We start from the raw sequence: 26711 nt of genomic DNA on the forward strand, positions 1-26711 counted from the left end.
TAGTTGAGGGAAATTGGAAGGGGAGGTGAACCATGAGAGACTATGGACTCTGAAAAACAATCTGAGGGTTTTGAAGGGGTGGGGGGTGGGAAATTGGGGGAACAAGGTGGCGAGTATTGGACAGGGCACGGATTGCATGGAGCACTGGGTGTGGTGCAAAAACAATGAATACTGTTATGCTGAAATAAAAAAGAATTAACTGAAGCTAGAATTTACTCTGAAAAATGAGGGTGTGAGACCATGTGTTTATGAGGGATTCACTTATTTAACATGTTTATGAACTTCATGAATCTGAAAAATGGAATCTGCCCCAATAATAGGCTGAACGGCCCCTTTTCAGCCCCCTTGGAATCTGGACGAATTACTTGATAATCTGACTTGAAGGCGTATTTGTACCGAACGTTGAAGTTCGCTCTGTTTACAAGGTCTGCCCATAATTCACTCTAGCATGACTTCTGGGTCGACCTGTCTGCTTTCTTGGGCTGGGCCGGGTGCTCAGGGACCCCTGAAGCCTTCCTTCCCCTGAGGAAGCAACCCCCCCCAGAGACGCACAGACATGCGGCTCGGGAAGAGCATAGCTGGGGATACTCCACGCATGTGCACATACGCCCCGGACTGTGCGTCCCTCGAGACCCCATGCTTGTTTGTCCCCACTGCAAGCACCTTCCCCACACCCAGTGCAGATCGGGGGCTGCGTGTGGGCCCCCAAGAAGAGGTGGGTGTGCACACGGGTCCTTTGTGGGTGAACACAGTGGACCGTCAGCGGGTGTCCTGGAAGCTCAGTGGACCCCATCGCAGGGATGGTCCAGCAGCACAGCTGTCTGCCCTACCTGGAGTTACCGGTCGTTTTCCCGGAAAAACCAACCCCGAGGGACGGATACCTGCTGACCCGCTGGGGGACGTTAACAGACGGGATGTAGGCTCGGTTCCATTACCCTCCGAATGAGCTGCCTGTGAGGGGCATCTACACATCGCCTCCAGGACCAGGCATCCCTCCCAGCTTCGCCCCGCCCCAAGGCACCATCCCAGCGCTGCACGGTGAGGCTGTCCTGTCGCCCCTCCCCTTGGCGGCAGCTACGACCTGCTCCACCTCGTGGGTTCCATCCCAGGGTCGGCTGCTCCAAGTGGACGGCTTCACGCGGGTGTTGGCTCATCCTTCCTTGTTCCCCACATCTGACTGACCTGGGTCATGTCCTCCTCCACAGAAGGAAGGCCGGGTAATGCGTGTGGGCACACCTTCATCCCTGGCGGGTGCATCACAAGCCATCCCGCAAGCTGTCTGCCCAGTTACACACAAGCGTGAGAGAGCAAGCCCGGGGGACGCCCGACGCTTCTCAGCATGGCCAGCGACCCCAATGCTCGGGCAGCGTCCCTGCTCCCTGCAGCTCAGTCCTCCCAACGGGGATGGGAACAGAGCCATCTGCTGGCACAGCCTGTGGAAGCCGTGGTGCACCGCCCTGCACCGGGCCTCCCCCGGTCATCCCACAACACAACACGCCCACCAAGTCTTCCGGCGTCCTCCCCAGTCCTAAAACCGTATCTACACTGCGTGAGACAGGATTTGGAGAGAAAGGCAGCCACAACAGAGGAGCTGACCAGGGCCGAGTCACCGAACGTGGCAAACTTACCACCTCCTGGTGGGTTGCATTCTCTACCTTGGTGCCGTTCACCTGGAGAGACAGCAATTGAGACGTTGGAGGACGACCGTCGGTCACCACTAGTCTGGACAAGCGTGGCTGAGGGCGGGAGTCGCAGCACTGACCTGCAGCACAGTGTCTCTGACAAACAGCGACCCCGTCTGGTCGGCTGCGGGGTGGCAAGAGGGCACGGGGTTAGGAAACATCTGGGACGTCAAGCTCTGTCAGGACTCCTGTCTGAGCTGTGTCCGCAGTGACCATTATGGTTTGTGTGTGGGCACATGCATGTGTGGGCGTGAGTGTGCTGCACACGTGTGTGTGTGTGTGTGTGAATGTGCGCATGCAAGCACATGTGTGGGTGACTGTGTTTGAATGTGTGCGTGCACGCACATATGTCACGGCACGTGAGCTGAGCAGATGTGAGTGCACTTGGCGTGTGTGGGTGTGTGGAGACCACGTGGGTGCACATGCACGTGCACGAGCCCATGAGCGTGTGGACAAGCGTGGGCAGAGAAGCAGCAGGCTCCCGCCACCAAGCTGAGTGGCCAGTGCAAGCCCATTAAGAAACTTCCCAGACACGCAAGGGTGGCCTAACATGAAACTCGCATGTCACCTCTTCCTAATGATGTGTTTCCACGCCTGACATGTGACGTCTGAGTCCTGGTGGTTGCTGAGTGAGGACAGAAAACAAAGCAGGACTCTCAGAAGCTGCTGACCGTTTCCGCTCTTGCTGGGGAATGAGTGGACCCTGGCGGCTGTAGATAGGGAGCTGGGTTGGGGGACACGGATGGAACGTGCCCTGGGCATGCCAGAGGCTCCCAGCACCGTGGGGCCCTCCAGTCCCCAGAGGGGACTCCTCTGCCCTCCAGTCCCCAGAGGCGGGGACAGGCGGCTTCCCAGAAACCAGCACATCTGCCCAAAATGTAAAGCAACTCGGCTTCCTGCCCTCCCATGAATTTGTTTCAACTTTTCAGGCTTTGGTTAAATCCCAGAAACCAGATACTATCCCCTTAAGCTATCCCCTTAACACGGCAATTCTCTCTGTCCCCTGAGCGCACTTCATGCCAGTCATCAACACTGCTTGTCACTGACAAATATTAAACTTCTTTGAAAATACGGTACAGCCTTCATGTGACTAAATGCAACGGTGCTGAGTTTAGGTGATTAACGGTGTTCTCATTTCCATGGCAACGATGCCCAGAAAGCCTGCGTGGCCCAGCTGTGTGACCCGGGTTCCTCCGTGTCGGTCTCCGGGTCTGTCTCCATTGTCTCTGCCCTTCTATATTCCTGAACCCTGTCCAGCTCTGAGCTGGGGGCAGTGGACAGGACAATGCTGGCCTTGGGGGCAGGTGTGGGACCAGGCCCTGTCCTGGCTGAGGGGATCAGCCTTCAAACTGGGCTGTGCTGTCAAAACTTTCCGTGCCAAATTCTCATGGTGTGATCAGGCTGAGCAGCACTCGCGCGGGAAGTCCTCCGTCCCCAGAACGTCTCAGGGTCTCCATCTTGCTCTCACCCCCAGGACACTGAGCAACGAAAGCCTCGGGTGGCGGCTCAGGTGTGGCCAGGCCCCCCTGAAGACGCTGCAAGGCTCCTGTCCTTGCACATGGCCTGCATCCCTGTACAGCCCACACACAGACCCCCTCCTGTCACAGCCCCCCGCAGAGCGAAATGACAGCCCGTGAGACTGACCTCTGCTCAACCACCTGCTTCTACAACAAATATTCTTGCCTTCAGTTTTGTGAGAAAGAAGAAGGACAACGGCAGAAAGTTTTTCTATTAAAGTCAAACAAGAATGAGAATGTGAAGATTTTTGGATCAGTTAAAAATAACCAGTCACCGGACACCTCTGCTGTTCTCTGGTCTACACTGATGTCTCAGGAGAGACCCACTCAGGGCGCCGCAAACCAGAACTGTCAGAGAGAGACTCGCCCTCCTCAGTGGCCTGGGTCTAACTCCCAAAAACAAGCCTCGCCCAGAGGGCGCCCTGTCCTTGGCAGCTCCACCAACGGCCCAGGCTCCCATCGGCACTGGGGCTCACGCGCTCTGGGCGCTGAGCAGCCCGCACCCTGGGCAGCCTGGCTTATGTGTCCTCCTGACGCTGTGAGGCCGGTGGGAGGTGGTGGCGGGGGAGTGGCAGCCACCCACAGTGTTTGGGATGGCTCCTCAGTCACAGATATACCGGCCTTGGTGCTCACAGAGGAAGCCCAGGAGCACATGGCTGCCGACCTCAGCTCCATACCCCATGCCCCACGATGTACCTGGTCCCCTATCTCTGTGTGTGATGACCTCATGCCGCGGCCACACAGGTTTCTCCGGGCACTTCACATCAGGCAGGAGAAACCAGAGGTGTCTGCAGCCGTCAGAATACAGGCCCCACAGAGTGACAGTCCTGGGGTCCAACCAAAAGCAGCCCATCAGCATGTGGCCCTGAGTGCTGCACTGAGCTAATCTCCAGAACAGCACCTGCACTCACTGCCTAGACTCCCCAAGACTCAGCTCTCTGTCTGCATGGGGGACTGAGTGCGTCCACCTGGAAGGCCGGTGAGGGCTGCAGCCCAGTCAGAGGGATCCTCGTTGCAAACCTGCTTCCCTCGGTTTTCACTTGCGGTGGCCTGCAGAAGCAGGAGCAATGACAGCCGCCTGTCCCCTTCTCTGCCTCAGTCACCTTCTCTGCCATGGGCTGCTGGAGATGAAGGCTCTGTCCACCCAAGACTCCCGGCCCCCCATCCTTCAGAGCCTGGGTCCCCCAGCACGTGTGAGGCTTCAACATTTCTCTTCAGCACTGAAGTCCACTTACTGTCTGCGTCACACTGTTTTGTTGGCTGCAAAACATGACGTTCACCGGTTCGTCTACACGAAGGAAGGAACATTGAGATGCTCATTCTGTCTGCTCCAGCCATGAGGTCCAGGACTGGACCCTGGCACCCTCTCCCTCATACAGCCAGCTCACTGGAGATGAAGAGGGGACTGCAATTTGTCACAGAGGCAGGAGGAGTCAGGTTGGGCCTCGAATTTCCAAATCCAGCCCCATGCTCACCCACCCCAAAGTGTCTCCACAAACCCATCGGATCCAAGCTAACCCATCTCAGAGTAGGAGACGACCAAGGCTTGTGGACCCCCAGGAGTTAGGGTGGGACCCCTCCATCTGCGTGGGCACACGTGCCTGCACGTCTGGGTCACAGTCTATACCCTACTGTCGCCCTCGACCCGCAAGGACGACAAGAAGCCTGGTTCGGTGTTAATGCTTCATTTCTCGTTTATTTCGTCAACTTCCTTAGCTTATAAGCAGCAGGGGGACCAATAAGGGGCCAAGCAATGGGGAGAGCCAATGAGAGTCCTGTTACTATGCTGATTAAATTTGAAACAGCCAATGACTATGTCCTCCTTTAGGCGGGCTTCACCAGAATGTTCGTTGTTTACTTGCAGTGTATTTTGCTGAGTGAGCCAAGTGCCATCTTGTAATGGCGGGGACTTTCCAGGCTGGAGGCAGTCCCCAACATCTCCCCCTTTTTTGTTTTATGGCAGAGATCGTGCCTGTCTTAGGTCGTCAGTAGCAGAAAACATCCTTACCCGTCATCAGACACAAGATATCGATGATCTCTGTCCTGTCTTAGGTTGGTATGTTTCTTTACTGATCTTACCCGTCTTTGACTACCGATCTTGCATGCTTAGCCATATCTGGGGCAATGTCCCAGCCTCTATTGACATAGGGGTTGTACTATAGCTCGGCTCTGCTCTCGCTGCTGTGTTCTCCATTGGCGAATGTTTCTGAATAGAAGCAGAATGCCAATAAGGAGGAGGACAAGAAGATCAATTGTGCCAGCCCATTGTTTGGTGAACTGGAACATATTGCTGAATGTTGGAAATAGCTCTGGAAGGGAAGCTGGTTGCACACACGTCCTGTGGGAAAACACAAACGGAACCTCTGCTCCAGATTAATACAGGATCTGGGCCTTTCCATTGTCCCGTAAGGATATCCTTCCAAAGAACTAAGGGCTTGGGGGAAAAATCCATACGGGCTAAATGTCTTTCAGCTGCTGCTTGACCATTTTTAACCTAGCAGTTTTCGTTTTTAACGGCGTGCCATTGGCCTTTAGAAGGTCCTTTAGGAAACCCTCTAACCTCGACTTTGACAGTCCAGATCCCATAATTAGAATCCCAACCTAATGGCTGTTCCGTGTATACTCACCGCTAAATCCCGGCTCTAAGGCTGCCCCGCTTCTTATTGCAGACTCGCTAAATCCTGGCTCTAAGGCCGCCCCGCTTCTTATTGCGGACTTGTACAAGTTAATCCCGGCTCTAAGGCCACCCAAATCCCGGCTCTAAGGCCACCCCGCTTCTTATTGTAAAACTTATTGTACAAGTTTTCCACCACTCCGCAGACCCCATTCTGGCCCCATCACACACTACCCTTCGGGGCCCGGGGGCTGCCCTCACTCACCGGGGGAGCAAATGATGATGTCAATCAAATGTATAATGAGACTTGGGGAGAACAGTTCACAATCCATGGTATTCAACAAACTCGTTTCCAACCCATCCTAGCTCTGGTTTTCAGAAATCATTCTGTTTTATCATTTAATCCCAAACTCTGTTTTGACATTAATCGACTTCTGATCTATGGAGGCAAGAAGAGGAAGCAAACGGGAACCACAGAGAGGACATGGGCGCAGGCAGGTTAAACGGGAATAACACAAAGATGCGGGGATGGAGCCGAGCACAGAAACCATCAGCACGGCCAGACCTGGCGGGCGCCGTGATGACTACTTCTCCGTCCTATACAACTATACAACTCCGTTATAATTCTCCGTTATAATTCTCCGTTAATACAACTTCCAATCTTCATTCCAAACTGAAATATCAGCCTGCTGACAGTCGCCCAGTACTTGCCACGTAAGAGATAAACCCAATTTCTGAAGACGACTGTAACAGGTTCAGTCACTGTGAGACACCGAGTGATCTGCTGGGATCCCCAAGGGGTGGCCGGGGCGGCCGGCGATGGCTCCGTCTCTCGGCGTTCTTCTGCATGAGCCTGCGGGTGCCTTATCCCTTTTCTAAAAACACTTTCAAACTTTTTGAAAACTTTAAGCATTTTTTCCAGCAGGAAAGGGGGGAACTGACAATTTTTCTGGAAGGCAACTGGGCTGAGCTGGCAGTCAGAACAGCTCTCACAGGGCTGCACAGTGTCTAGGAAGCAGTTTCTGCTCAAAACCGATCAACTCTTTTTTCTTCTACCAAGATCAGTGACAGGCAAGACCCAGGAGATAAATATTCCAGAATGCGACTACCGGTCTGTGTAAACACGAGTGCAGGAAGGGGAACATCAGCGTGGTCTGGGCTGCAAAGGTCTATAGCGGTGGAGCCAGCCCATAGCTCCCTGGACCATCAGCATGTGGGGCATGCATGGGTGGGGGGGGCATGCATGGGTGGGGGGGTGGGGCTGAAAAGCCCCATCAAGATCCCAGAACGTGGAGTCCAAATATCCTGGACCTGGTCTAGATCCCAGTCAGAACGTGGACCTCCATTCCTAGGCAGATGAAACCTGCCCCCGAGGACGACAGCACCACAGCCGCCCACCGTAGCCAGAGAGAGACGGGAGCGCAAACACTCGCATCCCCCATGAGAACCCGATAGTGAAGAGGTGAAGGAAATGCGGGGCCTCCCTCTCCTCCCAGAATCTGCCCGGCTCCTGTGGCCAAGGCCAGGCACCTTTCATCAACCAGGCGAAATCAGCTGTTTGGCCTCACCTGGCGGCCGCTCATTCCAGGGCCCCCTCCCCCGGTCCCTGCTCAGCACCCACCACCCCGGGGTCTCCCATCCGTGCTCTTGTGGGAGTCTTCAGATGGAGACTGTCGTGTCTGACATGTTGTTTGAGCGGCACCTGGGGATCCTGGCTCCATGTGTGGCTCCTGTCTTACTTCAAGACGTTCCCTGTTTTCCCGTCTGCCGGGTCCTCTTCTCCCCTGTCCCACCTCCCTAACTTCTCAGGAAACACCAGGTCATGTGGGTGGGCCAACATCCCCTCCCCCAAGCCGCCAGGTTGGCCGTCCTTCTTGGCCACCGACATTCTGCTCGCTTTTCCCCTGCGCCCGTGCTCTGCTGCGAGCGTCCCCAGGTCCGCAGATCTGAAACTCTGGTGCTGCCCCAGTAGATTTTTTTTTAAAGATTTTATTTATTTATTTGACAGGCAGAGATCACAAGTAGGTGGAGAGGCAGGCAGAGAGAGAGGAGGAAGCAGGTCCCCCTGAGCAGAGAGACCAATGCGGGGCTCGATCCCAGGACCCTGGGATCATGACCTGAGCCGAAGGCAGAGGCTTTAACCCACTGAGCCACCCAGGCACCCCCTGCCCCAGTAGATTTTAAAAATCATTAAATTTAATTTTGACTTCTCTCTTTTGTGACAAGAACACCGGTCATTAACGGACACTTTGGTTACTTTTCAGCAGGTTCTGTTCAACAGCCAGTTGTGTCCTCCAGAACCGGCTGCCAAGACAGCGAACGCAGGCGGAGGACCGGATGTCCGCACAGTTCTACCCAAAATGTGTCTCACCTTCCAGAGAAGTTCACTGTAAGTGACTGAAACCAAAAGAAAAACGGAGCTTTAGCGTGGAAACGCCTGTTTGTGCCTGGACACCGGGGCAAGAGGATATGTGGTGCAGGCCAGTGCCTGCTCTGTGTGCCACTGCTCATCGTTCCAGATGGAAACCCTCAGCCATGCATCACCTCCCACGCTCCGTTGTCTCCATCTCCAGCAAGAGTGTGTCCCGTGTCTCGCTGCAGTGTGTGGGGACATCTTCTCCAGGGAAACACATCAATGAGGAAACCACAAAAGGCAGGGACACAGAGCGATACACCTCAACCTGACCTTGTTTTGTGGCTGGGGACGTTTAAATAGCGGGGGGGGGCAAACAGTCCTGAGGCCGTCAGTGACCTTCCCGAGGAGCCTCCCTGGCAAGCCCATGCAGAGCACAGTGCCCGGGGCACTTACGTGGGCACCATGACTGCTCCCCCCGACACAGACCACGTCCTGTTTCTGCACCATGAGGACCTCTGGTGTCAGCTTCAGGCAGATGTCGTATGCGCTTCCAGACCCCTCATGGTACAGGGAGGCAATGCCGGTTCTGGCCTGTGGGACAAAGCAGAAACACAGGCAGAGGTTATGAGTGTGGGGACTGCGGGGGCTGTGGCAGGAACACAGCTCGCTCACCCACAACCCCCGAGAATGCACCGGGACAGACCACGTGGGGACAGCACAGCAAAGTCCGTATGGCCATGGCTTCATGAATTTAACACATGGTAAGTATGAATTCTGAGTTACTGTTTCCAAGCAGTTCTTACGGGATTTCATAAAAATATTTTTAAAAGAAAATTAGGATTTTCTTTAAAAGCTTGAAAATATTAGTACCTTGTTCAAATCCACTTTTCTACCTTTAGAAAGGTTTTTGTTTCCATGTTTATCAAAGCTCTTTGAATGGCAAGAAATGTTGAAAATCAGCAAAACGTGTTATCAGTATTCTCATCATTACATGGAAACCGACTGTATCAGAAGTGCTGTCCCCCAGACAGGATGACCCAAGAAAGACCTTGCTCCCAGGATGAAGCTGTGACTCAGAGTAACCAAACTCCATCAGTCGGCCAGATGCTGTGATGGGACAGCCCAGCCCTGGGACACTGTGGGATGGGACCACACAGAAGCACCCGTGTACCAGGGACCCTTCGAGACTGGCAATCAGCCACATGAGCAGAAAAAGAAGAGACTCCCAAGATCACTGATAAATTCCAAAGACGGTGTTCGATAATGTTAAATACTCATCCACAATGGAACCTTCTGGTAAAAGGCACCGTCCTTCACCTTCGGGAAAACATCTAAAAAGACAGCGTTTGTCACTCACCATGAGGGATTATTGGAAGCTTCCCCTGGAGACAGAGGCTAAGAAAAAGATGCACGATTGCTCCTGCTGCTGCTCCTGGCCAGTTCGAGCAGGCATACGGCACATGCTTCAAACACACGTGATGCACAAAGGAAAGGAGTAGAATGAAGCTGTTTCACAGGTGGGATCCCTGAGCAGGAGAATCAAAGCACCTACATCACATCTGTCCCGCGAACATTCCAACCTTCTGTCTACAGCATAGCATCACTACCAGCTAATGGGTTATCAGGAAAATACCGCAAAAGGAGCATCAATGTATCAGCAACAAATAACAACCCTGGAAAGGAAAGGATACACTTCGCGGAGAATTAACCACCAGCATCCAGAAACCAGCTGATGAAAACTGGGCAGGTCTCCACACTTAAAATCTGAGACTGTTACTGGGAGGGAAACAATGAGACCTGAATAAGTTATGGATCGTGTTCACAAACTGGACAGATTCCTGCTCTGGAGTGGTCGGAGTTCTCTATGAGTTCACCTACAAATCAGTCTCTGAATTAATCTGTTGTGAATTCAAAACAAAATCATAAACCCCAGCAAGTCTTTCGAAACTGACAAAATAATTTTAAATTTCAAATGGAATTGTAATCATATAGAGTGAGTGCAATCCTGAAGGACACCCAGGCAGAAGACGTACAATGCCAGGTATAAAGAACCATCTTGAGGTTCTAGCAATGAAAATATGGGGTATTTGCTTGAGAAAGTAGCTAGGCAGAGAAGACAGAATACACAGCCCAGAACAAATCCACTTTCGTCTGTCTGCTCACGTGTGACAAGCACAACACGAAGGTCAGGTAGGAAAGAACCCAGGAAAACATAACTCAGCGCCCCGGGGAAGAGCACAGGAAACAACCCAGTCCAGCCCGACTTCAGAGCGACAGCTACACGGCGAATCAACAAAATGCTTAAAAGCAAACAGGTGAAAACATTTCCATGGACTCAGAGTAAAGTTGATTTGAACAGCATGTAAAACCAGTTCTAGCCTGCAGATGCCCTAATTTTGAAATTCTAATCCAGAAAGGGACTAACGGTTCAACATAAAAACTGAGAAATTATTTTAAATAAAACTTACCCCAAAGAGATCAAAACGTTACCCACAGAGTGAGCGATCTTGGCATCACATATATTTGATAGAGACACACACAGAAGGTAAAAAGTGCTCCTAAAATCAGCAGGAATAATAGGAATTTTGTGAGTCTCTGAAAGACCAGTTAAACGCCTCCAAAAACCTCGCACGAGGTGGTGAGAATCCCCACCTCAGCGTGTCACGCAGCATTTTCCTGAACAAGTTTGTCTCCCATCAGACAGGATAAACGAGTTTAAAGGTATAAAAATCCAACAGCATTTACAACATTCACAAAGGATACTGAGGTCCACCAATAGAACCGGGAAGGACACAAACGTCAGACATCACTGCGGCTAGCGTAGGTACGGCTGCATAAAAATCACACTCAATCTACATAATCTGCAAACACGGCTGCATGTTTATATAATAATTTATAAACAATAATGTAAGGACACAATTATTTTGAAAACACAATTTGTATAATTACACATAGAACCAAGAGAAAAAAAAAAAAGAATTTCCTCCAAAAATCCACTCGTTACCCAGGGCTATACCCACCAAAACCACTTGAGGACTTCAAGGAGAACACTGGATCCTTTATTGGAATTGTTGAAGAATACTAATTAAACAGAGAACCATCTGTGCATAAGAAAATGAAGTGTATCAACCGTCCCAAAGCTGATCTATTTGCTCACTGCAGAACTGGTCAGGACCTGGACAGAAAGGTCTGGACTTCCTAGAATGCAGGGGTCCTGGGGGCCAGGATGGGCAGAGGAGGGTCTCATCCTGGCAGGGACCAGTTCTGCAGTTGACCCCGGGCCCCGCGGGACTCTTCTCCAGGACCTGGCTCCTGCGCCATCAGGATGCAAACTCAAGACATCCTCAGTGTCCTCGGCTGCTTTCCTAGCCCTTCAAAGTGCTACAGGAAATAATGGTTCTTATGCCTGTTACTGTCAACAGCCCCTGGAATCAACGGGCTCTGTCATCATCCAGCTGTAAGAACAACTGCAGGTAAAAACAGTCCAGGGCTAGAAACACGGCTGAAGAGCCACTCGGAGAGGCCAGCCAGGGCCCCCGGTGAGCGTGGACAACTGTGGCAGCGGGACACTGGCTGGGAACAAGACTAGATATTAAGACAGCAGCAGCAGAATCGAAGCGTCCCATAGACCCTCCTACAATCCCGGGTACAGACATGCAGCTGGTGCAGCCGGCTCCTCTCAGACCCTTGGGCTTTTCTGACAGGGCACATGAGGCAGAAGCAGGGCAACACTGGGCAGCGGCACTGCAGCGAAACATGGTTTCACCCAAGGCCCTGCCAGGGAGGCCCCTGCACACCCCTGGGAGGAGGACCCACCACCCCAGCCACCAGTGGGCTGCCACCAGGCTAGGAGCTCCTGTCCTCTCAGCCCAGCCGGGTGCGTGCACTTCCGGAACTTTATTGGCAGAAGACATGTCCTTTTTTTTGCCACCCTCTACGGCAGACCAGCTCCCGGTGAAAACTCTGCAGTAGACTCAGAGTTGACAGGAAGCAAACTCAGAAACCAAACAGCTCCTCTGACAGCACGCCTGCCTGTCACGCCTGCCTGTCACGCCCTGCCTGTCAGCCCGTGTTTCTGGTTGTAGTTAGCATCAGAGTCCACGTGGCAGAAGGAGGAGCCCTCCGCTACCTACACTGCCATTACGCACTCAGCCACATGGGAAACGTTTCCACCCCACCTTTTGAAATGATTCATGCCATCGAGTATGATACGCATTTTAAAGAAAAAAACCTAAGGCATTTTTAGTTTGGAACACAAAAAAGAGGAATTTGTACCTTAGGAGACAGTTCCCTACCAGCAACAGACTAGCAAGATGGATAGATCCTCATGGATTTTGCGAAGGTAGAGACACCACCTCTTCCCTGAGCTTCTCTAGGGCATGGGGCATGGAGGGCAGGAAAGGGCGGCCACCCCAGAGCCACAGAAGGTGGGGTGGGAGCGATGGGGGCAGGCGCACAGGCACTGAACAAGGACGAGGAGGGAGAAAAGCTGAGGCTGGAAGCTCGGGGCGGGGCAAGGGGTTCTGAACTGAGCTGCTCCCTAAAATCACCTGCAGAGCATCCAAAGCCACGGGAGACTGGCCCCCAGCAGCGACTCCAGCTCACAGGTCCAGGTGAGGGTCACAAATTCCCCGGTGATTCTGTTGGGCAGAAAGATTGAGAACAACCACGGGGAGGCTGCTTGGTTAGAAACAAAAGGAGGGAGACCTGATCCACACAAGGCAAGCCCTGGGGGGCCGGTCTGGGGTAAGAATCAGGATCTGGGGTTGCAAACTCCCTCACTTCTTCATAGACCAACATCCTTCCTCAGATGGCTCAACTCCAGACGGGGTAGCCGTCCGTTACAGCGGGAGGCTCTGGGGAGCTGCCTCTCACTGACCACCAGCCACAGAAGGACACAGATGCAAGTGAGCATCCAAACCTTCTGGGATTGCATCAGCTTCGAATCTCAGAGACACGGCTGCCCGTGGGGAGACAAAGCAGGGCTCACACTGCCCCACAATCCAGGAACATGCCATGGATCTGGTCTCTCAAATGACTGCCCTAAAAGTCATTTCCAGTCCAATCTCAATCAGTTCCACTGACCAGGGAGCAGCCGGTCAGCCATCTGATACAAAGTGACTGGCTCCCCATCCTGGTACGCTTAGAGCCGTCAGAGAAACAAGCAAGGTCTGTCAGTAATGACATCCTTATAATATATTTTTAGGGGAAAGAAGGTAGAGCTTCATGATACTAATTTCTATTTCTGCAAAAACAGAATCCCATAAAAGTCACAAAGATCAGAAGACTCTTAATAAAATGGCATAACATATGAATAACTTGGATTAGACACACACACACAAAATAGCATTTCAATATTATTTAAAATAGATAGCCACCTGCTTAAATTATATTTTAAAATGCAATCAATTGTGAGGAAAATATTGGGGAAAAAAAGTCCTACCAGTATACACACCTGGTAGTCATAAAAGACATTAAAACAATTGAAGCAAAATATATGAATCACCATTTGTCATTACAAGAATTCAACTGTCAGGGGCGCCTGGGTGGCTCAGTGGGTTAAAGCCTCTGCCTTTAGCTCAGGTCATGATCCCAGGGTCCTGGGATCGAGCCCCACATCGGGCTCTCTGCTCTGCAGGGAGCCTGCTTCCTCCTCTCTCTCTCTCTCTGCCTGCCTCTCTGCATACTTGTGATCTCTGTCTGTCAAATAAATAAATAAAATCTTTTTAAAAAAATGAATTCAACTGTCAGTCTCAGACGCTACTGTTGAAGCTATCTAAACAATTCTTCATATATATATTCAAGATTTACTTATTTATTTACAGAGGGAGAGAGAGACAGAGAAGAGTGTTGGAGGGAGAGGCAGAGAAAGCTGATGCCTGCTCAGTGCAGTGCCAGACACGGGGCTTGATCTCATGACCCCAAGATCACAACCTGGGCTGAAACCAAGAGTCAGACGCTTCACCTGCTGCGCCATCCCAAAGCCCCTAATATGTATTTTCTAAACCTACATATTTTAGGTGGGAATTTTTCACCCCTTTCAAAAAAGCAAAATTAGAGGCAAACCCTCATTACGGAAACAGAGTCTGCGCGCTTCGCACTTTTTCCACACGCATGTGGGTTTGCAAAGAGGGAGAGACTGTGCAGGTGGGTTCTTGTGAGCAAAGATGCGTTCCTCCACAAACATGCACCCAGCTGGGAAGAAGGAACAGCAGTGGGGAAACGGGTGAAGAATCAGCACTTTGCCTAACTTTTCCTGAGGTGCCACATGTTCCACTGGGGACACCCGTGACACCGGACGTCATAAGCTTCTGACATCTCTAATGGCACTGAGCTAGGTTACTGGATTCAGCAGACTCCCCGGCATCAAGCGGAACGTTCACACTCTTGTCACAAAACAGGGCGTGCACCTGACTGCAGGCATCAGGACGACTGTAAGGCTCAACAAGCTTGTAACCCTGCTCTCGGCAGTCTCTATGACACTGAACTTCTTTACAGTTGGATTAATTGTATTCAAAAAGAAAATGGCACACATGGCTCTCGTGGACACTATTAAAACAAGGGGAAGCCCACGACCTCAGGAAGACACGGTCCCCAAGGTCAAGGGCACCGGAAGCCTTTCCAGGAAGGCACCAGAAGCCATTGTGCGTTCACAGGCAGAACTAGCGCCACATGCTACTTTCTTTTTCCATAATAATCTTTTCTTTTCAGTCTGGTCGCAGAAACTCACATTCTACGAGGTTATATTAGAGAAGAAGCAGTGTTGGTTAAGGATTTTTACGAAAACTGATAACATCCAAATGCCCTAACAAAGGCAAATGTAGTCCATCCACCTCAAGTACTCTGACAAGCATCGACCCTGGCTTATTTACATCCACACACGGTATCATGGACACAATCATTCTGAGGCACCTGATTCAAACTTTGTTATTTTTGGCCACAAGAAGCACGTCTCAAGTACCGGTTTCCCGCCACGTATCCCCCCGCAGGCGGCTCTCATCTGAAGGCAGAGGGAGCCCAGGACCCCTGCACGCCATGGAAATGCTGCCCCTCCCCCCGTGACTGGACACAGAGCGCCCACCTCACCCACCAAGTCCACTCCCACGTATGGAACTGGCAGAACCGAACACATGTACGCACAAACACACATCCACAGTGTCCACGGCCACGCCACTCAGAACACCCGAGTGTCCATCGGGTGACAAAGGGATGCATCACATGATGGAATCGTCCAGTCACAGAAGAAAGGAAGTTCCCACAGACGCCATGAAGGCGGCTTGCAGACACCACTGGCGAGAGCAGGCAGTTGCCAAGGCCTCCAAAGCTCCAGGACCAGCAAATGCATGGAACAGAGACTTGTGGCTGCCAGAGGGGTGGGGGCAGGTGCCAGGACTCATCGGCCGGGCGTGGTGCTCCCCTCAGCGTGGTGATCACGCCCTGGTGCAGCCCAGTCAGTATGACGGCCACCACCAAATCATACCCACATGGACTCGCGTGGTACATGGGTCACCCCTCAGCAACGGTGTTAGGTTTTCTGAGTAAGAGGGCAGGTCTGATCCCAGCTCAGATCCATGAATTAATAAGAGCCACCACTGAGATAACCCTCAGAATCCTGAGAGCAAGGGGACCAGAACCATCTGCTAAGTCTCCTGAGCAACAACAATCCGGGACCCGTGCAGCCACGTGCTGTCCCGACTGGGCAGGAAGAGGCAGCCGGGGAGGATGCAGCTGTGAGCATGCATTTCCCAGGCATCCAGGCACATATGAAGCGTGGGTGAGGGGGTGGCCTGTGGCACCACTACAAGCCACACACCACAAATTGGGGTGTGTCCCACAAGTGTGCCAGTGCCCCACGTGTGAACACAAGGACAGAATGTGGCCAGGCAGGCCACAGCCAGGAGAGGCACAGAGCCACACCATTTCTCTGTAGGTGACAACCTTCCATAGAAATTAGCTCATCAGAACTCACATAGATCTGCAGACAACGAACAAACTCGGAATTAATCAGCGCCTTCTATAAGGGCTCAAAGCTTAGATCAGTAATGGGTACAGACTTGAACTTTGAAGGAAAAAAAAATCCTATGCTGCATAAAGGATTTCAAAGTACAGGAAAGAGGGAATCACTCTCAGACATTCAACAGAAAAATCAAAAACCTGACAACCGCAGACAACAGAAATAAATGAAGGAAGAATCTCAATTCTGAGTAAAAACAGACTGTCTTCAGCCCTCCAATAATCAAATTCAGGAGTAAAAGAATAACACGCCAGCTACACAGACAGAGTTACTCGTCAGCACGTGATAGGTCACCCAAATAAACCAGGACAGAAAATCTTAGGATCTTGTTGACAAATCTCAGAAAATTATTACAAAACACCAACTATTGTCACTACTGTCTGACATTGTTCTGAAAATCCCAGCTATGTTAATAAGGCGGGGAATCAAAATATGGTGTTTAATGCCTAGAAAAGAAGAGGAAAAATTATCATTACCGGCAGACAATGCAACTGCTCATCTTGGAAAGAACAGATTTCCCAGACAGGAGGGAAGAGCTTGTTTCAGTTTTGAAAGCTCTTCACAGGAGTTCTGCTGACAATAGAATAATGACAGAAATAAACTGAAGACACACGAAAATATACAAAAATACTGAAAAGGAAAGACAGTGTCACACAGACTAGAGAAATATGAGTTCCCTGAAGGACGTCAAACCCATTTAAACCCATTCATGAAAGAAAAAAAAGTGTTCCAGCAACAACTATAAGTAAAACATTATAACAAAACACTGACAAGAGGAGACGATAGATCACAGGGTGCCTGGGAGGCTCCATGGGTTGAGCGTCTGACTCTTGATCTCTGCTCTTGATTCCTGATCTCAGGGCTGCGAGCTTGAGCCCTGCCTCCAGCTCTGGGAGGAGTCAGCTTGGGAGTCCCTCTCCCTGCTCCTCCCCGACTCGCTCTCCTTCTCTAAACTTCAAGATAAATAAAGAAACACAACATCAAGAGGATTCAACAGTCAAGACCACACACATTTCCAACAAATATTCAAATTTAAAGCCAATAACCAAATAATGTAGATAAACATAATTAAAACTGTGGTTGGAGATGTGGGTACAATCCTTTGAGTCCATCAGCTGTTAGAATAAGAGGAAAAAAATCAAAGTTCGAGAAGATTCGAAACACGATTATGAATCCTGAAAGAATCGGTTGAGAATTTTTGAAACACTCACTTTAGGAGTGTCTGCTGGCTCAGCTGGTAGAGCGTGGGACTCGTGGGGTGAGGGTCCTGAGCTCAAGGCTGAGAGGGCACAGCGTTCCTTTCAGAACAAAAACAAAACTCGTTTCAGAGCCCCCAGGGAACACCACCCCAAATCAAGCACAAAGAATTGCTGTTGGTCAGAATGGAGTCTCTGATCGTGCCCAGAGGGAACCCCAGATCACGCTCAGAAATCCCACAGAATGTGACACCAGCTTACAGAGAAAAGACAGGAGGAATGAACTGAATGAAAATAATATTACTTCAAAACTCTCCCAGAGTTCCTTAGCATTCCCAACAGTTTGGTAAAAACAACAAAACCCACAGTTTAGGCGAGGATATGAGGACACTGGAGCCCTTTGGTACCTTCAGGGTGTTCAGACCCGAGCGGCACCCCACACGCGCTCCTGGGTCTCTCACTGACAGGTGCACCAGTGCGTCCTAACCCAGCCACCCCAGTCTGGGGCACAAGACCAGAGAAGCCTGTTGCCGGTCCACAGAGAATGTCTATACCAGCCACAAGCCCAAAGAAACATTTCTGGAATGGCCACCTGAGAACACCTGAAAATCCAGACCTCCGTGACAACCGAAGGATATTGGCTAAAGTCTTTAAGTTGAACCATTCACAATGTACAAAATTAACCAAAGGTCAAGGAGGAAAAAATGTCAAGGGCAGAGGGAAAGTCAAAGGAAGGAGGAGGTCAAGGGCAGAAGAAGGTCACAGGCAGAAGGGGGTCAAGGATGAAAGAAGCTGAAGGAAGGAGGAGGAGGAGGTGGTCACAGCTGCACTGGCCTAGGGAGGGAGGAAGGGGAAACACCGGAGCAAGCAGAGGAGCAGGATGTCCCGATGGGCTGGGGGTGGGAGGAGCGTCAGGCACAGGCTCCAGCAGGGGAAGGGAGAGGTGGGTGCAGCAGGGCCCTCCAGAGCAGCATGCCCAGGAGGCCTGAGGGGCCGACACAGGGCCTCTTCTCCCAAAACAGTCTCCCTCCCTCATTTGCCTGTGTCTTTGGAGGTTGGCAAAGGCCACTCTGCAATTTCCTAAACCTACTTGCAGAGGGGATGTCCTTGCACTGTGACCTCTACCAAGTTCTCACAGATGCCCCGGAGCACCTGAAATCCACAGGGAGGAGGACGAACTTCCTGTCCTACTTTCTATTCAATGCTCGTTCTTAGTGCCTGGACAGGAACTCTGCTGGAGAGTCGGATTAATAATCCTGAAATCCCATAAAACAAGGCTAGAGCGGTTTTCAATTAAAAGCCGTGTGTCTGCATCTGGCACTGAATGGTGGAAAGAACTTCCAGAAATTAACTGTCCAGTAATGACTGATAGCTGTTTGAGTTTCCAGACGCTGATTAACAAGTCATATTAAAATTATTTATTGCTCTTGGACTGGTTTTAAAAGATATATTTTAAACTCTACAAATCTGCAGCAAGGCAAAATAAAATAACAAATCTACTGTGGTGCTCACACGGACGTCGGAACTTCTGTGTCTGAGACCCGGCTGAGCAAACCCATGATCCCGTGGGACCCAAAATGCCAAATCTCCAAGTGCAGTCCGTCCTGGGGCCTCCGGAATGAATGCACGCAAGTGGATGATGCTGTCTGTGGCACCAGGCGCTGACCCTTCCTAGGAGCTCCAGGGAAGCAGGCAGGTGCACGGGGTTCCCAAGGCACCCGCCCAGCCTGGCCCTGCCTGCTCTTAGTGCTGTCCCACACTGCAGCCCGCCCTGCTGTCTGCTCTCAGTCACCTGGTGCTCCACATCCCCAGGTTCCCTGGTTCCTCCAAGTTGAACTTCATTCCCGCCCAGACGCTCTCCAGTTACCAGCACCCTGCAAAGCCCCAAAGGGGAAAATCCGGGTCAGTCCCTGTGATTTCCTCCTGACTCTGCGAGACTCTTGTCCACGATCAGACAGAAACACAGTCTGGTGTGTTTTATGAGTGAGTGTTTTATAGTTTGATTTTTTTACACTAATTTCTTAGCCTATTTGGAATCCATGGAGCAGATCTTAATTTTTTTTTTCAAAATAACTACAATTATATCAGTGCCATCCACTTCCTGCTGCCATGATTTATTTAACAAACTCCCCAGGCTGTTCACTCCCGACGGACCATGCACACCGATCTGTGCGACCTGCCTCACGCCCATGCCACACGCCCTTCCCACTATAACAGCATGCGACAATTCTGCTCTCATTCGCTAGGACAGGTCAGCGTCTTTTTTTTTTCCCAAAAACGGCCCATCTGTTCATTTTCCCTGTTCATTGCAGATAAAACTCAGAATTAATGTCTTCTGTTTAAAAATATCCTTAGTATTTTGATTGGTGTTACAGTTAGACTGCCAATTCATTTATGGAGAAAATACAACCTCCTGTATCACATGATGGTATAACCTTAGTCAAGTCATGTATTTAAATTTTAATATTTAAATTTTTCAGATGGAATGACCCAATTAATTTTATGACTGGTCTGACCAATAACAGAATGATCTGAACAACAACACAAAAATTTAAACCCTTAAGTTTTCTTCATGTTGGTCCTCACTTTACTTGGGATTTTCCAAACAGGTATTTTCTTCTACTTTACTTTCTAAACCAGGGATCAGCAGACTGGCCCTCACCCTAAACCTGGCCTGGCCCCAGGTGTGCCCCAGTCTTCCCTTCCCGACCTGGGCAGATGGGGTCAACGAGACAGAGCCCACACAGGCAGGCCCCACCCCACCTTTAAGTGGGTGCTGTGGGTGTGGAACTGCTTTTCCCTCATCACCAGTCACTCCCGAGTTTCTTTCCTCATTCGTACCAGCCTAGACTTCCGAGTGCATTTTCTCCCACGTGGCCATGGGACAAGAGGTCACCAAGCTGCATCTGCAGACTCACCTGGGCCACACACCTGAGCCACCCTGCAGCCACACCTAAGCCACAGCTGGGCTGCACCTGCATCGCACCTGACCCACACCCGAGCCACACCTGAGCCATCCCCCCAGCAGCACATGGATGTGAGCAATGAACAATTCTCCTTGGAAACAGCTAAGGTCTGAATCCAATCATCCTGGCAACACACTCTACTCACACTGACTGCAGACCCACGCTGCGGCCGTCCTCACAGGTGGGATGGTCACTGGGGTCAAGACAGGGCAACCTGTCCTTGCAGACTGACCCTCTGCTCCAAGGGGGCCAGCAGTGCAGAGAACTGGGATGACCCTGTGCAACAACATTCAGATTTGTGCTGCCGTGATCCACTACCTGTCCTATGCACACAGCCATCTTCCTACTTTAACGCAACACTGCACTTAACAGAGTTTAAAGCATTGTCTCTGGCCTCCAAAACAAAGTGTCACCACCATCTATTCACAAATTCTGACTACAGAGAATTGCTTTAAAAACAGGTTACCTGAGGCGCCTGGGTGGCTCAGTGGGTTAAGCTTTTGCCTTTGGCTCGGGTCATGATCTCAGGGTCCTGGGATTGAGTTCCACATTGGGTTCTCTGCTCGGTGGGGAGCCAGCTCCCCCCCGCCACTGCCTGCCTCTCTGCCTACTCATGATCTCTGTCAAATAAATAAATAAAATCTTAAAAAAAAAAAAAACCACACAGGTTTCCCATCACCCAGACTCAAATACGGTGTCGACACAATTCCACCCAATTTTATGGTCACTGCGTAAAGGGAGAGAAACACCATAGGAGCTACTTCCATCTGCTCCTGCCCAGAGAACATGCTGCCACATGAGCAAAGTGACCAGCTGGGCCAGGCTCTGAGGACGTGACTGCCTCCCGTCCAGCTCAGTTCTCAGCTGAAGGAGTCCAGGGCCCAAGAGTAAACAAAAACCATTTGTTACTCAAAGACCAAGTCAACAAGGATTCATTTCAGCGCATCACCAGGGCATACAGAATCCTGTCTTCAGCCCCCTAGTCGGAGCTCACAAGCTTGAACTTGCGGAGGACTCGTCTGTGACCCCCACACACTCCTGGGCCATTGGAAGCATCCTGGATCCAGGATCATTTCCCTGGGCTCCTCCTCCTTGTTCTAGTGCCTCTTCACTTCCTGAAGTAAGTCTTCCCTCATCCGATCCCCTAGCCCATCCCGAGCCCTTGTTCCTCACAGCCCCAGATGCCTGTCTGCCCCAGGAAGGATGGTGTCCTCACTGCTAACTCCAGGGACTCAGGCAGCTGGGGATGTCCTCCTGGGGTGGAAATGTTCAGGGTCAGAGGCAGAGGCCACTTCTCTTTCTTGAATGGTGGTGTGGAGAAACCCTATGCAGTCTGCACACATCAGGAATGTCGTGTATCACACGCACACATCACGTCTCTCCAAACATGCCTGAGCACGTCCCACGGGCCACGTGGGCACACATGGCTGAGAACTGCCTGCCATCCGAGGGTCTCTGCAGCCATTCCCTCAGGGCCTGGAGCCAGCAGGCACATGCCCTTCTGCTTTTCAGCTGCTTGGCAGCATCGTGCGAGCCCCGTCCTTAAGAACAAGCCACCAGGATTAGAGCAGAGAATCATATGGGTGAGGCCCATTGTCCCTGATGGGGGCGAGGTGACAGGTGCATCTCCCTGAGGCACTGGGCACCAGAGCTGCTGCTGGAAAAACACTGTCGGGCAACTACCTACTCACTTTGACACAACAGCATCTTACGGATGTTCCCCACTGCACTGGCTGGTTGTGCAGCACTCAGTCTGCTCCCGTGAAAACCCAGAACTTAAAGAGAAAACCCGGAACTGAAAGAGAAAACCCAGTGTGTGTTCCTAAAGCAAAGGTATAACATTTCCTGAATTAAAGTCAGTATAATTCCCAACCGGAAGAACCAACATTGTGAAAAACAGCAGGTTCTACCTAAGAGCCTTTTCTCTATTTAGGAGCAAGCACTTGGCAGAGAATTTCTATAAGCCTTCTTAATGGCTCTGGGTAAATTTACATGAAATCACGCAGCTAATCTTCAAGCCTAATTTCAGGAGAGCTCTCATGGCACTGAACTTGAGAACTGCAGGTCACTCTCCCCTCAAGCCTCCGAGAATGTCTCTAATACTACAGTAGGCCTGTCGTGGTGCCAACCGGCACTTCAATTCCACGATTTTATGTTATAAATAAATAAACAGAACTCAGTCCCCCAGTTGTTGATACTGAATGTAATTCTCAGTCTTGGGAGTTTTCCTTCCTGTAACATCATGTTTCTTACTACAGAACTCGTTCTTGACAAAAAACACAGATGTTAATCAGATATAAGATAGGAAATGAACACAGTTTTTATTTTTTGAATAAATGGTAATTTAAATACTAAGAAAAATGTAGAATCCACACCAGAAACTTTCCAGAATCCACTGAAAAGTGGATTCCATTCCAGAATCATAGGGAATCATTCTCAAACTCCCTACACTAAAATCATCTTTATATAAGTGCAGGAGAAGGGCATGTGGGCAACCCCAAACTCCCTGTGCCCTAGAAATTGTCCCAGTCATTCCCAGGCCCCCAAAATTTGATCTGTGTGAGAAAAATAAAACTCTCATGCATACACTACCCAGTGAACAAATCCTGTGTCAGAATGCAAAGGAATTTATTAATTTTGCATGACTGTGTCAGGAAATCATCACAATTTTCAGTTACAAAAATGTTCTTTATTTTGTTATAATTTAGTATTAAAACCAATGATTTAGTAGCATTTGGGAGTGAAGCCTTTGGATTTTCTTTTTTTAAAGTTTTTATCTATTTATATGACAGAGAGAGAGCACAAGTAAGCAGAGCAGCAGGCAGAGGGAGAGAGAGGAGGATCCTGATGTGGGGCTCGTCCCAGGACCCTGGAATCGTGACCCGAGCCAAAGGCTTAACAAACAGAGCCACCCAGATGCCCCTGGACGTTTTTAAGTGGAGACAAATACCTACCTCATGCGAATCAGAGTTCTAATGGAAAGTTCTGGAATATCTTACTGTGCTTGAATATTCTTGATGGTTATAATGTTACCATAATAAATTAAAAAGTCATTCAATCAATCATCTGGAGGTAATGCTGTGATAACATTAATTTCATAGCTGCACACTGAGCATAATCTGAAATGTCTACCTCAATTTGGTGGCACACGGCAGAGTTTTCTCATAGGAGCAAACACACTTGAAAGGCAAAATGACAGCCTTATCGGGAACATCGTTTTAGAGACACCCTTGGAGGCAGATTGACTCCACCGTCTGTGCAGCCCTGGCTCCCACACACTGACGTCACAGAGTAGATCACAGAGTGGAGCTCCCTGCTGTCTCAGAGAACAAGACTGAGGTGGTGTCAGCTCATGAAGCTATACATAACAACGTTTACAGTTGAACCCACATCGGCCCAGCACGTAATTAATGGAGCGTGTCCCAGCGATGCTACCATAACAGAAAAATACTCGGCACAACTGAGTTAGACAGTTAATTTTAGGCTCTCGTGGAGAGACTACAGCTTTTTATTTTAAATTGCTAGACATCTTTCAGAAAACCTGGCGACTACAGGAAAGCAGGTAAAACTGCCTATGGCCTGTGTCTGAGGTATGGCCAGGGCACAGATGACACCATATATCTGTGTTTGCATGGAATTGTGAAAACACATTTTTAACCAGAAGCCAGGCCCTAAGTCCTCTCCTGAGAAGCAATTTATCAGTGACCTCATGAGACACACAAGAACACATGGGAACACCCTCCAAACACATGCATGAGAATCCCCTCCGCTGCAGGCTCCCAACGTGTCAGCCACGTGCAGAGAGTCCTACACCAGGGACAGAAGTGCCCATCGCCCAGTCAGTCATGCACTTACTATGCGGCTGGTAAGACCTCCTCCAAGATGTTCCCAGTGCAGAAAACAACACGTGCAACAGATACAACTGCCACAGCTTGTATTTGCTAAAGTCTATGGAGCACAGAGTATCCATGAGCAGGGGACCAGCTGAACGAGGCTGGCAGGGCACCTCCACTGCGGCCCTGGAGGAGAGAGGGCGGCCCCCCACCCCCCATCCCTGCCTACGGCAACATAGTAGCCAACATAGGAACCCGGGGGCAGGACCAGTTCACAGCTCCCTGGTCTTGCTACAAAAGGAGAGGAGAGCATCAGGGGAGAAACACAGAAGAGGAGGAAGAAAATATACATTCACTTCCCCCCCCCCAAATAAAAATTTAGATATAAACGAGCAAGAGCTGCAGTGATTGCATAAAGAGCCAGGAGCCAGTAGCTGGGGGTCGTGAGGTCTCCCTGGTGCTCCTTTACTCTGCACTGAGCTGTGCACGAGGTAGGCTTTCATTTTCAAAAATTAAATGAAGTCAAAAGAAAAATACTAAAACCCAAATATTAGAAACTAATTTAAATATTGAAGCTGATTGTTAAATGGATACTATGACCACAAACAGAACAGCTTCACAAAACCGAGCCCATCACACTGGTCTGTCTGTTCATAACTGAAGATGTTCTGAAGTTCGACAGTGAGAAATCTGCAAAACCCCGCTTCATCGTTCCCCACGAGATTATGGCGTCCTCATCCGGACAGCATTTGTGTACACACGGGACTAGTGAACGCGCCAGCATGATAGGATTACTAGAACTCACAATTCTCACTGGGACAGAAAAGAAAAAGCAAATCCAGGCAAAAGTCCTGTAGGGTGAGATGTGAAAGTCTTGACAGTATAAAAGTACATTGTCTTGCTTTGTCCATTGTCTTGGAAGGTTTGTTTCTACATATTCAATTAAGCCCAGTAAAAAAAGCAAATGCAACTTCCTGGGAGATTTGGGGGTCCATTTCTGGGTCCCTCAAAGAAGTGACAAGGGTCAACCTGAGATCTGGCAGTGTCAGAACAGGACGACCCAGAGATGGGGCATGTGCTGAGACCAGGAGGCGGCCTGCAGAGCTGTGGGAGCCTCCCCACCCACGGCCGGGCCCGGTAACAGGCCGGAACACACTAGATAAACGCACAGCCCAGCGTGTGGACCGCGGCTCAGAGAGTTAAGGAGAAAGAGGAGCGGAGAAGCAGAAAATCCTGTCCCGACGGCTGCCACCGAAGCCCAGGGCTCCGGACAAGCAAGAAGCGCTGACCTTGTCCTTCCAAGAGGAACTCGAGCATGTCTCTCATGGAGGGGGGGTGGGGGGGCTGTTGGTCCATGGAAGAGGAAGTCACTTTGCCAGACCTGAGGGCATACAGGACTCAGGAGGACCCCAGTCAATGCGAATGCCGTCAGACAAAACAGTGTTGGTAAACAGTGAATGACAGAGAGGGAGAGGTCCAGGAGTCCCTCCCTTAACCAACTGAGAAACTCAGATTGTGATGACAGACAGCCCGATGGGAGGACAGGCTGTGGGTTTGGGGCTGAAACTCATGATGTACGCAGCACACGCACAACGTACATGAAGAAAACATATAAAAACATCAGTTATGGAAACTGGGTAATGGGTATATGGGCATTTACTGGGATCGTTCTTCAACTTTTCTGTGTTTTAGAAAATAATCATTAATATAAATTTGGAGAAAAATCACAGTCTTCGGTACACAGTTGCAGCATGCTCAGACCCCATATGGACAGAGAGGCTGAGGCGTGACTCTGTGAACTGCACCCTTCCCGTACATGTGAGTCACTCCTGGAGCGGGGGGCCTCTGGCGACACGAGTCCCCAGCCCAGCAGCCATCTGCTGGAGCGGGTCTCCTCTGTGTCACCAACTGGTGACCGAGCGTCAGGCTCGGAGAAAAGGCACAGACATAGGAGCGGGGGAGAACCAGCCTCAAACCCCAGACTGGGGGGTTGCTGGCCATGCTTTTGAGATTGGCCCTGCCACTTGCCATCCTGGCCCAAGTGAGACACCTGGGGGTCACTCTGTAGCCCCTTGCCCCATGTCCCTGCGTCATCAGCCAGGCCCTGGTGCTTCTCCATCTTTCCACTTTCTGAATCTCACAGCCACCTTCCTAACTCAAAGCATCGCCTCTCACCTAAATTGTTCCGATGAACACATCACCCACCTCACAGCTTCCAGGACTGGAGTATCTGCAACACTGTCTGTATCACAACCAAACCTATAGGTATTTGAAAAATGCACTCAAACACACTGAAACAACCAATAATCCCACTTTGCATATGACATTCTCTGTTGCACTGAGCAGAGTCTGAATTTCTTGGCAGATCCTATGAAGCCTCATCTCTGGCCCCCAATTACCAATGACCTCACTTGCTCCTTCCTCTGAACATTCACACGCACTACTCCATCTGCCTGAGAAACCCTTCCCTGCCCACCTCTCCCACCCTCCCATGAAGGGAGCCCACCCTGACCTCCCAGGTGCTCCAGGGTGT

The 26711-nt window shown here is 50.5% G+C and overlaps 1 protein-coding gene across 1 annotated transcript in view; it reads right to left on the reverse strand.

The window, feature by feature from the left end:
* Positions 1-26297, reverse strand: part of LOC132027658 (gamma-2-syntrophin-like) — a 133706-nt gene extending 107409 nt beyond the window's left edge. Inside the window, 6 exon segments of the mRNA XM_059416421.1 lie at positions 1611-1670; positions 1763-1806; positions 4168-4249; positions 8623-8760; positions 24408-24469; positions 26207-26297. Coding sequence (XP_059272404.1) covers positions 1611-1670; positions 1763-1806; positions 4168-4249; positions 8623-8760; positions 24408-24469; positions 26207-26297 — 477 coding nt within the window.
* Between the last annotated feature and the right edge of the window lie 414 nt (positions 26298-26711).

Source organism: Mustela nigripes, chromosome 12, assembly GCF_022355385.1.
Source record: "Mustela nigripes isolate SB6536 chromosome 12, MUSNIG.SB6536, whole genome shotgun sequence".
NCBI lineage: Eukaryota > Metazoa > Chordata > Mammalia > Carnivora > Mustelidae > Mustela > Mustela nigripes.